The sequence below is a fragment of the Chrysochloris asiatica genome, unplaced genomic scaffold (genome assembly GCF_000296735.1).
Source record: "Chrysochloris asiatica unplaced genomic scaffold, ChrAsi1.0 scaffold00167, whole genome shotgun sequence".
Lineage (NCBI taxonomy): Eukaryota > Metazoa > Chordata > Mammalia > Afrosoricida > Chrysochloridae > Chrysochloris > Chrysochloris asiatica.
This window is the reverse complement of record NW_006408685.1, coordinates 7,145,098-7,161,102: the sequence shown is the minus strand read 5'-3', so window position 1 is coordinate 7,161,102 and position 16,005 is coordinate 7,145,098. Positions and strand designations below refer to the sequence as shown.

At 37.2% G+C, this 16,005-nt stretch overlaps 1 protein-coding gene across 1 annotated transcript in view; it reads right to left on the bottom strand.

Moving 5' to 3' along the window:
* Positions 1–16,005, bottom strand: part of RPS6KA6 (ribosomal protein S6 kinase, 90kDa, polypeptide 6) — a 411,979-nt gene that overhangs the window by 119,240 nt on the left and 276,734 nt on the right. The window contains exons 17-18 of the mRNA XM_006871313.1: positions 11,346–11,504; positions 8,569–8,730 (exon numbers count right to left, since the gene is read on the bottom strand). Of these exons, the coding sequence (XP_006871375.1) occupies positions 8,569–8,730; positions 11,346–11,504 (321 nt within the window). The remainder of the gene's footprint in view (positions 1–8,568; positions 8,731–11,345; positions 11,505–16,005) is intronic.

The following is a 16,005-nucleotide window of genomic DNA, read 5'->3' as shown; positions in this document are numbered from 1 at the left end:
GTTTTAAGTCCTCTTCATTTTCAGCCAGCAAGGTTGTATCATCTCTATATCACAGGTTGTTAATGAGTCTTCCTCCAATCCTGATGCGATGTTTTACTTCATAGAACCCAGCTTCTCGTACTATTTGCTCAGCATACAGGTTGAATAAGTGTAATGCAAATCCAAACTATAATTAAGATGCCATCTCACCCAGTTAAAGTGGCACTTATTAAAAGAAAAAAAAATGTTAACAAATGTTAGTGAGATGTAGATATACCACAACACTAATCCATTGATGGTGGGACTGTAAAATGGCACAATAACTATGTACAATAATATTCTAAAAATCTAGAAATATTAATATCTTACTTTTCAGCATTCCGACTCTGAGGCATAAGATTCCTGATTCATAAGAAGACAAGAATAGACATATATACAGAGATCAGTGTTCATTGTTAGTTGCCAGAAGCAAGAGGGGATACAAGGAGAAGCATGTTCTAGATCTCAAATACTTGTTAATGTTGGTGTTGGAAAAACTGGTTCAAACATGAATGTAGGGAGCATAGCATGATCAAAGCAAATGATGACACTGAGAAGTGCTCATCAGATAAGGGTGCCTGTACTAAGGAATTTGACATGTATGAGGGCAACAACTTCGACAAAGTCCCCCCAAAAACATGTCTATGATCACATGTGGATAGGTATAGGTCTACATGTATACAGGTAGATATAGATGTATCCATATGTGAGAACTGACAGAAGTATTTACATGTTTGTTCAAATAGATATGTGTGGGAGGCACATATTAGTATGTTTTAAAGAGTTCATGGAAAACTGGAATGAAAAGATAATAGAAATTTTCAAGAACTTTTTGATGCCCTTTCATATATTCATTAAAGATACAACTACAGATGCTCCTCTGACATGACCAAATGCCTTCTGAGATTGGTATCTAGGTTTAAACGCTAAAGATCAGAATCTCATGGGACAAGTCAATCATCAAAATACAGCTCATAACATTTATGGTACACTTCCTAATATAGTAGCATCTAGGGTCTTAAAAGGAGCTCTGGTAGTGTAGTGGTTACGAATCGGGCTGCTAACCTCAGGGTCAGCAGTTCGAAACTACCAGCTGTTCCGCAGGAGAACGATGAGGCGTTCTGCTCCTGTAAAGATTCACAGGCTCGGAAAACCAGTACAGGGTTGCTATGAGTCAGAACCGACTCCACGGCACATAACAACAATAACAAGGGTCTTAAAAGTTTGTGAGTATCCATATAAGTTACAGATATTGGTCTTTACTCATCAAGAACAAAAGAGTAAGAAGGTTAAAAAAAAAAAATCAAAGAGAAGAAAAAACTTTCCAAAGCTCATCGCTTACAGAAGTTATGATCTCAACTACCCTGAGACCAGAAGAACTAGATAGTGCCCTGTCACCACTCTTGACCAATATGACCAGTGGCTAAAATAGGAGAAAAATGAAGGAAAAAACCCTCAAATTCTCAAAAACGTCTAAGCTAACTGTACTTCCTAAGAGACAATAAAAGACTCTTTAAACCTAGAACCAAAACTATTCCGAGATCATCTTTGAACAGAAAAGTAGAGTGAAGCACAAAATAAAGGATATTACCATTAGATTCGTGCTCAATTAAAAATAAATTAGTATGAATCAAAAAAGTCAACAATCAATTCAAAGCAAAGATGAGAAGATAAAGATGCAGGGAAACTAGAGTACTGGAAATGGAACAACCAGAACAGAATTTTAAAAAATGTTGACACAATGTGGAAAATCTAATGCCACTAGTCGATTTGTGTGGAAATTGTCAAATGAGAACCTAATACGCTGAGTAAACTTTCACTAAAATCACAACTGATGTGTCTGAGAAAAAGTGAGTAGATATTCTCTCCATACTGTTAAGCCCAAACTGTTGTTGTTGTCAGGTGCCATAGAGTCAGAACCAACTCATAGCGACCCCATGCACAGCAGAATGAAACAATGTCCGATCCTTGGCCAACCTCACTACTGCTGCCACACTTCACACCATCTAAGATGCCACTTAGCCGATCCATCTGTTTTTCTCTGACTCTCCATCTTACCCAGCATGACACCCTTCTCCAGCGACTGTTTCCTCCTGACAATATGTCCAAAGTATGAGATACGAAGCTTAGACATCCTGGCCTCCAAGAAGCACTCTGGCTGCACTCTTCCAAAACAGATCTATTGGTTCTTTTGGCAGTCCATGGCACTTTTAGTATTCTCCTCCAACATCACAACTCAAAGGCATCAATTCTTCTACGATCTTCCTTATTCACTGTCCAGCTTTCGCATCCATAGGAGGTTATTGAAAATACCATGGCTTGGGTCAGGCGCACTTTAGTCCTCAAGCTGACATATCTGCTCTTCAACACTTTAAAAAGTTTCTGTGCAGATTTGCCTAATGCAATACGTCGTCTGATCTCTTGACTGCTGCTTCCACGAGTGTTGATAGTTGATCCAAGAAGAATGAAGTCCTTGACAACTTCAATCTTTTCTCCATTGATAAGAATGTTGTTTATTGGTCCAGTGGTGAGGATTTTTGTTTTCCTAACATTGAAATGCAACCCATACCGAAGGCTGTGCTCTTTGATCTTCATCAGTAAATGTTTCAAGTCCTCTTCACTTCCAGCAAGCAAGGTTGTATCATTTGCATATCGCAGGTTGTTAATGAGTCTTTCTCCAATCCTGATGCCACATTTTTCTTCATAGAACCCAGCTTCTCATATTATTTGCTCAGCATACAGGTTGAATACGTATGGTGAAAGAACACAAACTTGTCGCACACCTTTCCCAATTTTAAAACATTCAGTGTTCCCATGCTCTGTTCGAACAACTGCTTCTTGGTCCAGGTATAGATTTCTCAGAAGAACAACTAAGTGTTCTGGAATACTCATACTTCTCAATGTTGTCCATAGCTTGTCATGATCCACACAATCGAAAGCCTTTGCATAGTCAATAAAGCATAGGTAAACATCTTTCTGATATTCTCTGCTTTCAGCCAAGATCCACCGGACATCAGCAATGATATCTCTCATTCCACGGCCTCTTCTGAATCCAGCTTGAACCTCTGGAAGTTCTCTGTCAATGTATGATTGTAGCCATTTCTGTATTACCTTTAGCAAAACTTTACTCGCTTGAGATATCAAAGAGATTGTCTGATGATTTCTGCATTCTGTTGGGCCACTTCTCTTTGGAATGGGCACAAATATGGATCTCTTCCAATCAATCAGCCAGAAAGCTGTCTTCCAAATTTCTTGGCAGAGATGAGTGAGTGCCTCTTGTGCTGCCTCACTTTCTTGAAAGAAGCCCAAACTGTAGTAATTAGTTTAATTGTCATCAAACAAGAACTCTTTGTGCATTGTGATGAAATAATGAATGTATTGTGATGGTGGTGTTTGTGTGCCATGGAGTTTGTTCTGACACATAGTGACCCTATAACTGGCTTTCCAAGTCTGTAAATCTTTATGGGAGAAAGAGCCTCATCTTTCTTTAACAAAGTGGCCGGTTGTTTTGAATTGCTGACCTTATGGTTGGCAGCCCAAATCATTAGTCTACCAGGGCTCCTTAATGCATGTACATAATCACATTATTACTTGAATCTTTCTCATTGTAGTTTAAAAGAGAATACCTTTTTTTCATACTTCAGTACTAATTTTTTAAAAGGGTTGAAATTTTAGAAACACAATCTCACAAAGTATCCTGTATTTCATTTATAACAATTTACAAATTCTCACTGATTAATAAGAGGGTCATTAGCACTGAATAATAAAAATTACTCAAGCTTTTTAAAAATACAAATACTAGCCAATTTGGGCTAGCCAGTGCAGACACTAGCTATAGAAAAATGGTCTCCACATAGCCAGCTGAAAATTTTCATTATCACAATGGTGAGAGTATCTTACTGTAATGGAAAGCTGTTAGGATGAAAAACACCAATGGGCTGTACTCCGTGGATTTACAATCATTTACCTAACCATCAGACTCCTAGTGTGGTGCTGTAGGATAAGCACAGGAATGTGAAACACAAGGTCGGTGGTTCAAACATACCAGTTGCTCCTCAGAAACCCTATAGAGGGCTGCTACGAGTCAAAATTGACTCGATGGCACTTAACAACACCTAACCCTTAATCTAAAGAAAGACACTGTATATTTTCCACTTACATTTCTGTTTTTTTGAGGTGCTCATTTAAGACACATTCACCTTTAACCTTTTTCAGGGAGAATTTTCAAAGCTCTCTAAGGGGTTCAGGTCCATTCAATGCAGTAAATAGTGAGAAGGTTCCATATTATATACTCTGCTATTGATTCTACTTTATAATTTGCTTAGAATGTTTGTGCTGACTATACACCCTATAGAATCCTGGTGTGTTGCTGTAAGATAAGCACAGGATTACTAACCACAAGTCCTGGTGTGGTGCTATGGGTTAATGCGCCAGACTGCAAAGTCGTTTGAACTGGAAGGTCGGCGGTTCAAACTTACTGTCTGCTCCTTGGAAACCCTATACAGGGTCGCTATGGGTTGCAATTTACTCGATGGCACTTAACAACAAAAACTAACCACAAGGTTGGCAGGTCAAACTTGTAAAACAATGGCACCAATTACTCTTCCCACAACACTTTCTACTCAACTGGGTTCAATAAGCCATTGCAATGACCAAACAGCACTCAACAGACAATGCTCACAGTTATGGGGTTTATTAGGGAAGTTAACAAGTTACAATTCACCTTCAGAAATATTCAGGGCACAGTTCTTCAGGAAAGCCGTTCTACAACTATGTTCACAGATAGGCCTCTCTCTGCCAACGCAATGTTTTAGGGATGCTGATAGCTACTCACAGAGCACACCACTCCATCATAAGCGTCAGTCTAAAAGCACTCAGTTCTAGCTATGTGCGTCAGCAATCCTAGACCCCAAGTTAAGTGCCAGGACACACCCCACTATGTAAGCAATCCTACTGCCTAGTCATTCATCTTTACTTGATCTATGGGGTGGGAAATCCACTACTCTGTCTTGTGCTCTGGTTCTTGGTTCTGCTGTTGCTGCTCCTCTGACACTCCTCTGGTTCCACAGCTTTCTGTTCCTTGGTTTAGTAGGGTCAGTGCACAAGGATCTTGGCATCCAAAGGACATACTCCACTCTTGGCTCTTGTTTTATGGTAAGGAGAGTCTCCTACTGCTTCTGAGATGGCTCATTTTACACCTGTGCTAGAGTTTCAAGTTTTCAGAAATACAATTAATTCTGTTAATATCAACAGTTGAATCTATCATCCAATCAGTATCTTCTTCCACCTTCTCTTACCAAAACCCAGCAGGAAAAGAGTCATTTTGTGGGAGTTACAAAGATAACTATTAAGTAATCACTATGCCACAAAACTCAGCAGCCACTTCTCAGAAATCCTTTAGTTGGAGCCGATTTGATGACACATAACAACACCATACTTCCTATATTTAACTGAAGAACCTTAATGTCAAATATTCTTTCCCATTAAAATCATTAAAATGGCCTAGAAAGGTTAATATTTTGATATTAAAGTTATGTATCTTACATCTTGGATGTGGTAGAACAAACCCTTTGTTAGAGTGTATATGTGGTGTAGTGAATTATCTAATGTCTCTTCTAACTACAGTCTGTAACTCCCACAAACAATGTTTTTGCCCTGCTGGGTCTGGGTAAGAGAAGGTAGGAGAATATACTGATAGGATGACATGATTCAGCTGTGGATGTCAGCATAGTTCACTGTAATTGTAAAAACTTGCAGCTCTAGTATGGGTTTAAAATGAGCCAACTCGGAAGTAGGAGAGCCAAGAGTGAAGCATGTCCTTTGGACCCCAAAGTCCCAAGACACTGAATCTCCTTGACTCAGGCACAGGAAGCTGTGACAGTGGAGAAGTGACAGAGGAGAAGCATCAGCAGAACCAAGAACCAGACCATAAGACAGAGCAGTGGGCTTCTCAACCCAGGGAACAAGTAAAGCTAAATGACTTTGGTTAAGAAATTTGCTTAGAGCTAGGTTTGCTAACCCATTAGCTACAGCATCATCAGGCTGAGGCTTATGGTGGAATGGTGTGTCCTGTGGGCATTTATGAGCAGCTGATTGTAACTGTGCCTGGAGCATTTTCTGATGCTGTATTGTAACCTGTTAATTTCCCTAATGAACTCCATAACCAGTATCCAGGAGTCCTGTATGGCTATTGTAATGAATTGTCGAACCCAGCTGAAGTAAGAGGATTTTGGGAGGAATAGCAGCTGGTGCCATATTTTGAAATGTGTCTACACACACACACATTATATATATATATATATATATATATATATACACACACATACATACATATACATACATATATATACATATATATTGTTGTTAAGTATCGTGGAGTTGGTTCTGACTCATAGTGATCCTGCACAGGGTTTCCGAGGCTGTAAACCTTTATGGGAGCAGAATGCCTCATCTCTCTCCTGCTGAACCACTGGTAGTTTTGAACTGCCAACCTTGAGGTTAGCAGCCCGATTCATAACCACTACGCTACCAGAGCTCCTTATATATGTATATATGTAGTTTCTATAGCTTATAATATGATAAAGACTCATTTGTATGCTCATTCTCAGAATTTCATTAAAATACAGATTAAATTGTATCACATGGTTATATGCAAAGCTCCTTATGGGCCAATCTCTTATAAAAAGTCTATAAATAAGGTGTTATACGTAAGATTTAGTATTTTTTAAAGTAAAAACGTTTTCACGACCAAAGTTATTTTATTATCATATGATAATGAAACCGTTATTTTTCTAATAATTACTTTCAAATACAAGTTCATCAATATTTAAATCTAATGGTTTTTATTATCTCTCATGTCTAATACTATCTTGAAATTGTTAGTATTTGCTATAAAAATAAAGTCAGAACATATGTGCAAGATAGGAGTACATCCCAATAATTTTTTTCTTTTTCTTCCTTGACTCAGAAAATTCAATTTTTCAAACATGAAGATTTTCAGATATTTTGGTTTGTGTTGAAAATATAAATGATTTATGTCAGCTTTAGCTGTAACATATAAGTTCTTGACTTAAAAACAAAACTTCCAATGTCATCCCTGGTTTACTTGTCACTAATTCTATTTCCATTCTGAGGTATTTGCTACTGCCAAGTTCCCATCCCCACTGTCTGAATTATCATTTGTTGTAAAGTACCATCAAGTTGGTTCCAATTCATAGTGACCCTGCATAGGGTTCCAAAGAAGCAGCTGATGGGTTTGAATCACCAACCTTGTGGTTCAAATCACCTTTGTAGGCCAATGCCTTATCCATACCAAGACTCCAAATTATCAGTTACAGATTACCAAATTTGAAATCTGCACTCCTGAACCTGCTCATTCTCACTTTTCCTGACATCTTCCCACCAAGATCTGCTCATAAATATTATTTACCAAGAAAAGATTCACTTCTTAGTAAACTGCCTCCCCTGGCTTCCCCACCCCCCAAAATAAACTATGAAGTTGTTTCTTGCCTTTCTTCTTTTTAAAAAAAAAGCAAATCTGAGAATTATAAGATCCTGGCAGTGGTTACGAATAGGGCTGTAACCTCAGGGTCAGCAGTTAGAAACTATCAGCTGTTCCACGGGAGAAAGATGAGGCTTTCTGCTCCCATAAAGATTACAGCCTCAGAAACCCTGTACAGGGTCGCTATGAGTCGGAACTGATTCCACAGCATGTAACCACCACCAACGCTACGGGTTAATGCGCTGGACTGCAAAGTTGGTTTGAACCACAACTGGGTTAATTCCTCAAAAATCTCATACAGGGTCACTATAAATTGGAACTGACTTAACAACAACAACAAAGACATTCAATGGGAATCCTGGTAGCAAAGTGGGTTACAAATTGTGCTGCTAACCTGAAGGTCAGTAGCTCGAATTTACAAATTGCTCCATGGGCAAAAGATGAGGCTTACTGCTACCATTAAGATTCATAGCCTCATAAACCATATACAAGTTTGCTATGGGTTGGAACTGACTCAGTGACACATAACCACCACTACCACCAATGACAATAAGTAGTCCATACAGATACTATATATGTTTTGCTTGTAGGGCAGGACCTGCCCTTATATGTAATATGTAATGCTAACCTAATAAAATTATCTCAGGCTCTGGAAAACTGGAATATCTGAAAATCTAACCCAGCTTTGCTAACTTAATGACTGTTCTTCAGTAAGTAAAGTACTCTGAACCTCACTTTCCTCATTTATTATATTTAATATGTTAAACTTGCACTAGTTTCCCTCTTAGTTCTATGATTATATAATTCTGAGAATAATACATAACCACAGAGAATAGAAAAGTCTGGTTATCACAATCAAGTAGGTGATAGACGTTAGTTACTTATCGAGTATTTGCATTAGGGGTTATCAGGATTCACTGATATAATTTTTTGTAGTTAAGGCTATGATAACTCACCTTTTACCTGTCTACCCTAACAGATGTATTATATCATATACATTAACACAAAACAGAAGTATGAAAGGCAAATACTCAAGTTTTAAAGACTACCTCAGGTGCTACAAAGTTTGCAGTGTAGCATGGAGTTAAGAGTAGTCCATTTTCTCCTCGAAGTTGTTTTGCAAACCCAAAATCACAGATCCTTATGGAATCTGCATTGGCTGATTCATCCATGTATAATATATTACTAGGTTTAAGATCACGATGAACAACCTTGAACATAAAGGAAAAAAAAAAAAAAGCAAACAAATATTATGCTTCTATAGCCAACTTAATATCTGCAAAACCAAACATTTTAAGTTAACATATTTCTAGGGAAAGGCATTTTCCCACTTAAAAAATTTGAGAATGACACTTTGTTCAACCTTAATAGCCTGAAGTATACACAGAAACTTATTTCTATTAGACATATGCTCAGTTTCTACTCAAGTCACCAATTTTTTAAAACACTGACAATGTTAAAATTCACATCTCTGTGTTCTACCTAGACTATCTACCACAATGCCCCCAATAGCACATAACTAGATAATCTGGGCAAAATACAAAAAGTAACTAATTGAAGGTATTTTGAGGGAACAGAAGCAGAAAGTTTCTGGTGGTGAAAGCATGTTCGATTGGAAGAGGGAAGATAGACAGATATAGGAGTGGGTTTTCATATTTGGTACTTTTAGCATAGGGCTTAATATAGTCTCTATGGTACACATAGTAGTGAGTACATGTACAAAAAACTCAGTCTTTGGCCTGGAGGATTAGAAACAAGCCAGAATGGATCACTGGACCAAGAATGTGTAAGAGGTTCAAGGCAGTTCATATAAAGAAATATGAAATGGACACAGACCAGAGTTCCAGCACAAGAAAGAGTTTTCAGTTTAATCTCAGTCAAGAAAATTACCCACTAAAACAAAAATATGCGTTGGAGGAAAAAGAAAATAATAAAAATCTCCCACAACTTAATATTTATAATGTACAGAATAGAATCCAAAATTATCTGATAACACAAAGAACAAAACACAGTTTCAAGAAAAAAAAACAAAAAAAGTCCAACTCTGAGATGAAACACTTGAATGAACTAAAAGTCAAGGATTTTAATGTGGCTATTATAAGGATCTTAAAAGAAGCAAAAGAGAATATTTTCAACACATGAAAACACAAGTAGAAAAATTGAGAATTGTAGCAGAAAAATATAAAAACTGAAAAAAAGACTAAATATAAATATTAGAACTGTGAAAAATTTCTAAAATTATCTATGTGATAATTTTCCTATTACTGTCTTCTACAGGAGAATACTAAAAGTGCCATGGGCTGCCAAAAGAACCAATAATAGATCTGTTTTGGAAGAAGTGCAGCCAGAGTGCTCCTTCGAGACCAAGATGGCTAAACTTCGTCTCTCATACTCCGGACATATTGTCAGGAAGGAACAGTCACTGGAGAAGGATATCATGCTTGGTAAGATGGACGGTCGGAGAAAAAGAGGAAGACCCCCCAATGAGATGGATGGACTTAAGTGTGGTAGTGAGGTTGGCCCAGGATCGGACATTGGATCGGACATTGTTTCATTCTGCTGTGCCATGGGGTCGTTATGAGTCGGTTCTGACTCGATGGCACCTGACAACAACAACATTTTATGTAGTACTACTTTTAATCAGTTTACTACAATGAAGAAACAGTCTTAACTCTGAATTCATAGCACCTTTTCATGGCTAACATGTAGAATAAATATATGCCATTAATTCATTTAATTGATCTAAGAACCTGGAAGTTTTTAAAATAATCAACTAAAAAAAGATGCCTATTAATCTCTTCTAAAAATTTCTGGTTGTCATTTGTTTGAGAGTTGCTAAAGATAGTCAAGGAATTTGGAATTAAATAAGAAGATCCCTTTATTATATAACAATTTTAAGTTTCAAAAGATTGAAAATGTACTCTATTAAACCATACACATAACTGAGTAATTTTTAAGTACAAGAGGGATTCTTGTAGAACTTTTACTGTGCCAATTATGAATTATCAATTTTGAATTGATTATAGTTAAGTGAAGAAACCCCGGTGTTGTAGTAGGGTAAGCGCTGGGCTGCTAGCCACAAGGCTGGAGGTTCAAATTCACCAGTCACACTGTGAAAGAAAGATTTATAGTCTTGGGAACTCAAAGGAGCAATTGTACTCTTTCCTGTTGATCGGTATAAGTTGGACTTGATGGCAGTAGATTTGCTTGTTTTTTCTATTTTTTATACTTATGTGGGTATATGTAGATTATCTGAACTAATAAAAGTTTTTAAGTTGTTTGCTACTTTTTTCCTTTTAAAGCTATTTATAATAAAATTATTTTTTTTTAAATTCAAGTCATTTGTTGTCTTATGACAAGACAGGGAGCAAAAACAACAAACCTACCCTCTCACTCACAGACACTATTAACATTTTATATGTTTAGAATTTGAATTTCATCCTATATTTTTCAAGGGGGTAGCCATGGGCCAAAATATATAGTACAAACCTGTAAATGATAACGTGCAGCTTGAATCGTATTCATAGTATGTCCTTGGAAAATTCTTCTACATTTTACTTTTAAGTTTGATTAGGTTTAATAAGTTCGAATTCAAGGTTAGGTATATTTAAGTGATTCAAACCAATTTAAAAGCTAATGTCTTATTAAAACATGGCAAATAGGCATATAGAAGAGAATTGATAAATAATTATTCAATTCCCCAAATCCTTTTTAACCTTCATTATATTGATAGAAAAAGCAATACATATTTGATTGTGTTATCTATATATAATTTAAAAAAGATATCCATCCCAGAATTGAAGGGAAGAATATAACTACAACTTACTCCTTGGCAATGAAGATAGTCAACTGTTTTAGTTATTACATACAGTACATCACTAGCCTCTCGTTCTGAGAAACACTTTTGTTTGAGAATACGATCAAGTAGCTCTCCTCCTTTCATCAAATCCATAACAAGATAAACATATCTACCATCATCATAGACCTAAAAAAGAACATAGTTTAAAATGTTACTATTTACAATCACAGTTCTAAAATGTTTATATTCCATTTGCTTTCCTAGTGAAACTCTTGTACTAAAAAAGAACAACAACAAAAAGACTGTTAATGTACTGAAGAATGAATTCTGTACTGAATGAATTCTGTATTGAAGAATGAATTGTCTAAAAACTTCTTACACAGTTCTGTGAAACAATGCTAAACATACAATCTTATTAGCTTTTGAAGATGTAGCTTGTAACTCATCAAAAAATACAAATAGAGAAATAGAACACTGCGTGTTTCAAAGGAGCTCTGATGACACAGTGGCCTGGAAGCTAACCCAACTGGTTCAAACACACCACACATTCTGCAGAAGAAAATTATGGCAGTCTGCTCCTATAAACATTTAGTCTTGGAAACACTATTTTGTCCTATAGGGTGCCTATGAGTCAGAATCAATTAAAATGCAGTAGGTTTAGTTTTTTTTTGTTTGGTACCTCTCAAAAATGGTATCTATCTCATTCATATAGCTACTTCTCTTCCCTATACTAAAAGTAAGCTTCTTTATTGCAGTAAGTATAATATTCTCCTTATAATCTATAAGAAATGCTGTTGTTGTTGTTAGACACTGTTGAAATGGTTCCAACCCACAGCAACTCTATGCACAATACAATGGAACACTTCCAGGTGCTGAGCCATCCTCACTCTTTTTATTGTACTTGAGCCTATTGCTGCTGCCACTGCTTACAATATTCTAGTGCTATTCATGTTTTTAACTTCTGGCACTATATCTGAAAATGCACTGCTGCCAAACATTCCAAAGCAGTCCATATCTCCTTCTTCCTAGTCTGTCTTAGGCTGGAAGCTCAGCTGAAACCTATCCAACATGGGTAAATGAGCTTCTAGCTCGTCTGTCAGTTTGTCATACCATGGTGCCTTGTGTGCTGCATACTGTGATGGCTGTGATTCTGGAAGCTATATAACAGGTATTTGAATACCAAAAGGGTCACCCACGGTGGACAAATTTCAGATAAGCTTCCAGACAAAAACCCACTAGGAAGAAGAAGACACAAACTACATCCGAATATTTAGTCACTAAAAATCTTATGAATAGCAGTGTAACACTTTCAGATATAGTGTCAGAAGATGAGGACCTCAGGTTGGAAGGTACTCAAAATGCGACTGGGGAAGAGCTGCCTGGAAGAGTTGCCTCCTCAAAGTAGTAGATCATGATGATGCAAGTGGAGTACAGCCCTATGGACCTTTATTTGCTCTTAGTGCACAACTCAAAATGAAGAGAAACAGCTGTAAACATCCATTAATAATCAGAACAAGGTATGCATGAAGAATGAATCTAAGAAAATTGGAAATTGTCAAAAATGAAATGGAATGCATAAACATTGATATCCTAAGCATGAGTGACCTGAAATGGACTGGTATTGGCCATTTGAATCTGACAATCACATGATTTATTATGATGGGAATGATAAATTGAAGAGGAATGGCATCATAGTCATCATCAAAAATAACATACTAAGATAAGTCAATGTTGTCTGTGATAGGATAATATTCATACACCTACAAGGAAGAATACTTAAAAGCACTATTATCCAAATGTATGCACCAACCACTAAAGCCAGTGATGATTAAATTGAAGAAGTCTACCAACTTCTACAGTCTGAAATTGATCAAACATGCAATCAAGATGTATTGATTATTACTGGTGATCATAATGCAAAGGCTGGAAAAAAAGAGGGCAGATCAGTGATTAGAAAATATGGCTTTGGTGATACAAATGATGCCGGAGATCACATTATAAAAATTTGAAAGACCAATGGTTTGTTCATTGCAAATACCTTTTTTAAAGAATATAAAAGAAAACTGTATACACATGGACCTCAGCAGATGGAATACACAGAAATTAAATTGACTGCATCCGTGGAAAGAGATGGTGGAAAAGCTTCATATCATCAGCCAAAACAAGGCCAGGGTAGACTTTGGAACAGACCATGAATTTTCCATATGCAAATTGCGACTGAAGCTGAAGAAAATGAAAACAAGTATATGAGAGGCAAATTATGACCTTGACTATATCCCACCTGAAATTAGACACCATATGAAGAACAGATATTATACATTACACACTAAAAGACCAAAGACCATTAAAGTTTTGGGATGACATCAAGAACATCATACAGAAAGAAAGCAAAAATTCACTAAGAAGAAAAGAAAGAAAGAAAAGACCAAATGGATATCAGAAGAGACACTGAAACTGGCTCTTCAGCAGAGCTGATAAAGTAAATGGATGAAATGAGGAGGTATAAGAGCTGACCAGAAAATTTCAAAGGTCAGCTTGAGAAGACAAATCCAAATATTAGAATGAAATGGGCAAAGACCTGGAGTTGGGATGCCAAAAGGGATGAACATGCACAACATTTCTCAAGCTGAGGAACTGAAGAAAAAATTAAAACCTTGATTTGTGGTATTGAAGGATTCTCTGGGATAATTATTGAATGATGTAGAAAGCATCAAAAGAAGATGGAAGGAATACACAATCACTGTATCAAAAATAAACGGTTGATGTTCAACCGTTTCAAAAGGTAGCATACTATCAAGAGCCAATGATACTAAAGGAAGAAGACCAAGATGCATTGAAGGCACTGGCAAAGAAAAGGGTACCAGGAATTGATGGAATACAAACTGAAATCTTTCAGCAAATTCACTCACTCATCTATGCCATGAAATTTGGAAGACAACTACCTGGCAAACTTGACTGGAAAAGATACATATTTTTGCCCATTCCAAAGAGAGGTGACCCTTGGAAAATTATGGGAAATATCATTGGAAGATATCATTGATATTCCATGAGTGTCAATTTTTACTAAAGGCAATACAAAAATGTCTGCAAACATACATTAACAGAGAGCTTCCAGAGGTTCAAGCTGGTTTCAGTAGAGGACATGGAATGAGGGATTATCATTGCTGACACCAGATGGATCTTGGCTGAAAACAGAGAATACCAGAAAGATGTTTACTTATGCTTTATTGACTATGCCACAGCTTTTTATAGTGTGGATCATGACAAGCTATGGACAACATTGTGAAGGGTGAGTATTCCGGAACACTTAACGGAACACTTAACTTTTAGAATCTTATATATGTCTCCCCATTGCCTTCTTGGCAGTTGTTCGAACAGAACATGGGAACACTGAATGGTTTAAAATTAGGAAAGGTGTGCACCAGCGTTACATCCTTTCATCGTACTTAATTTAATCTGTATGCTGAGCAAACAATCTGAGAAGCTAGATTATATTAACAAAAACGTGAACTCAGGATTGGGGGAAGATTCATTAACAAACTGCAATATGCAGATGATACAACCTTGCTTTCTGAAACCAAAGAGGACTTAAAATTCTTACTAAAGAAGATCACAAAGATCACAGCCTTTGGTATGGATTATATCTCTATGTAAAGAAAACAAATATCCTCACCACTAAACCAATAAACAACATCCATATGCATGGAGAAAAGATTGAAATTGTTAAAGACTTTATTCTGCTTGGATCAACCATCAACACTCATGGAAGCAATAGTCAAGAAATCAAAAGATGTATTGCATTAGGCAAATCTGCTGCACAAGACCTTTTTAAAGAGTTGAAGAGCAAAGATGTCAGTTTGAGGACTAAGGTGCACCTGACCCAAGCCATGGTATTTTCAATTACCTCATATGCATGTGAAAGCTGGACAATGAACAAGGAAGGTAGAAGAATTGATGTATTTGAGCTATGGTGTTAGAAGAGAATATTCAAAGTACTATGGACTGCCAAAAGAACAATGTAATTTGTTTTGGCAGAAGTACAGCCAGAGTGCACCTTGCAAACCGGGATGGCCAAATTTCCCCTCGCATACTTTGGACATATTATCAGGAGGGACAAGTCACTGGAGAAGGATATGATGCTTGGTAACATGGAGGGTCAGAAAAAAAGAGGAATACCTCCAACGAGATGGAATGGCACAGTGATAGAAGTGATGGGCTCATGTGTAGCAATAATTGTATAGTTGGCCCAGGACCAGGCAGTATTCCATTCTGCTGTGCATACGGTCTCAATGAGTTGGTACCAATTTGATGGCACCTAGCAACAACAACAACATAGCTTCCAGAATCACAGCAACAGTCAAGCTACCACAGTATGACAAACTGACAGACGAGTGCTAGCTATACGACATATGTTGTTGTCGTTGTCAGGTGCCATCAAGTCGGAACCGACTCATAGCGAACCCATGTACAGCAGAACAAAACAATGTCCGATACTGGGCCAACTCACTACCGCTGCCACACTTGAGTCCATCAATGCTGCCACCTGGCCAATCCATCTCACTGGGGGGCTTCTTCGTTTTCTCCGACCCTCCATCTTGCCAAGCATGATATCCTTCTCCAGTGACTTGTCCCTCCTGACAATATGTCCAAAGTATGAGAGACGAAGTTTAGCCATCTTGGCCTCTAA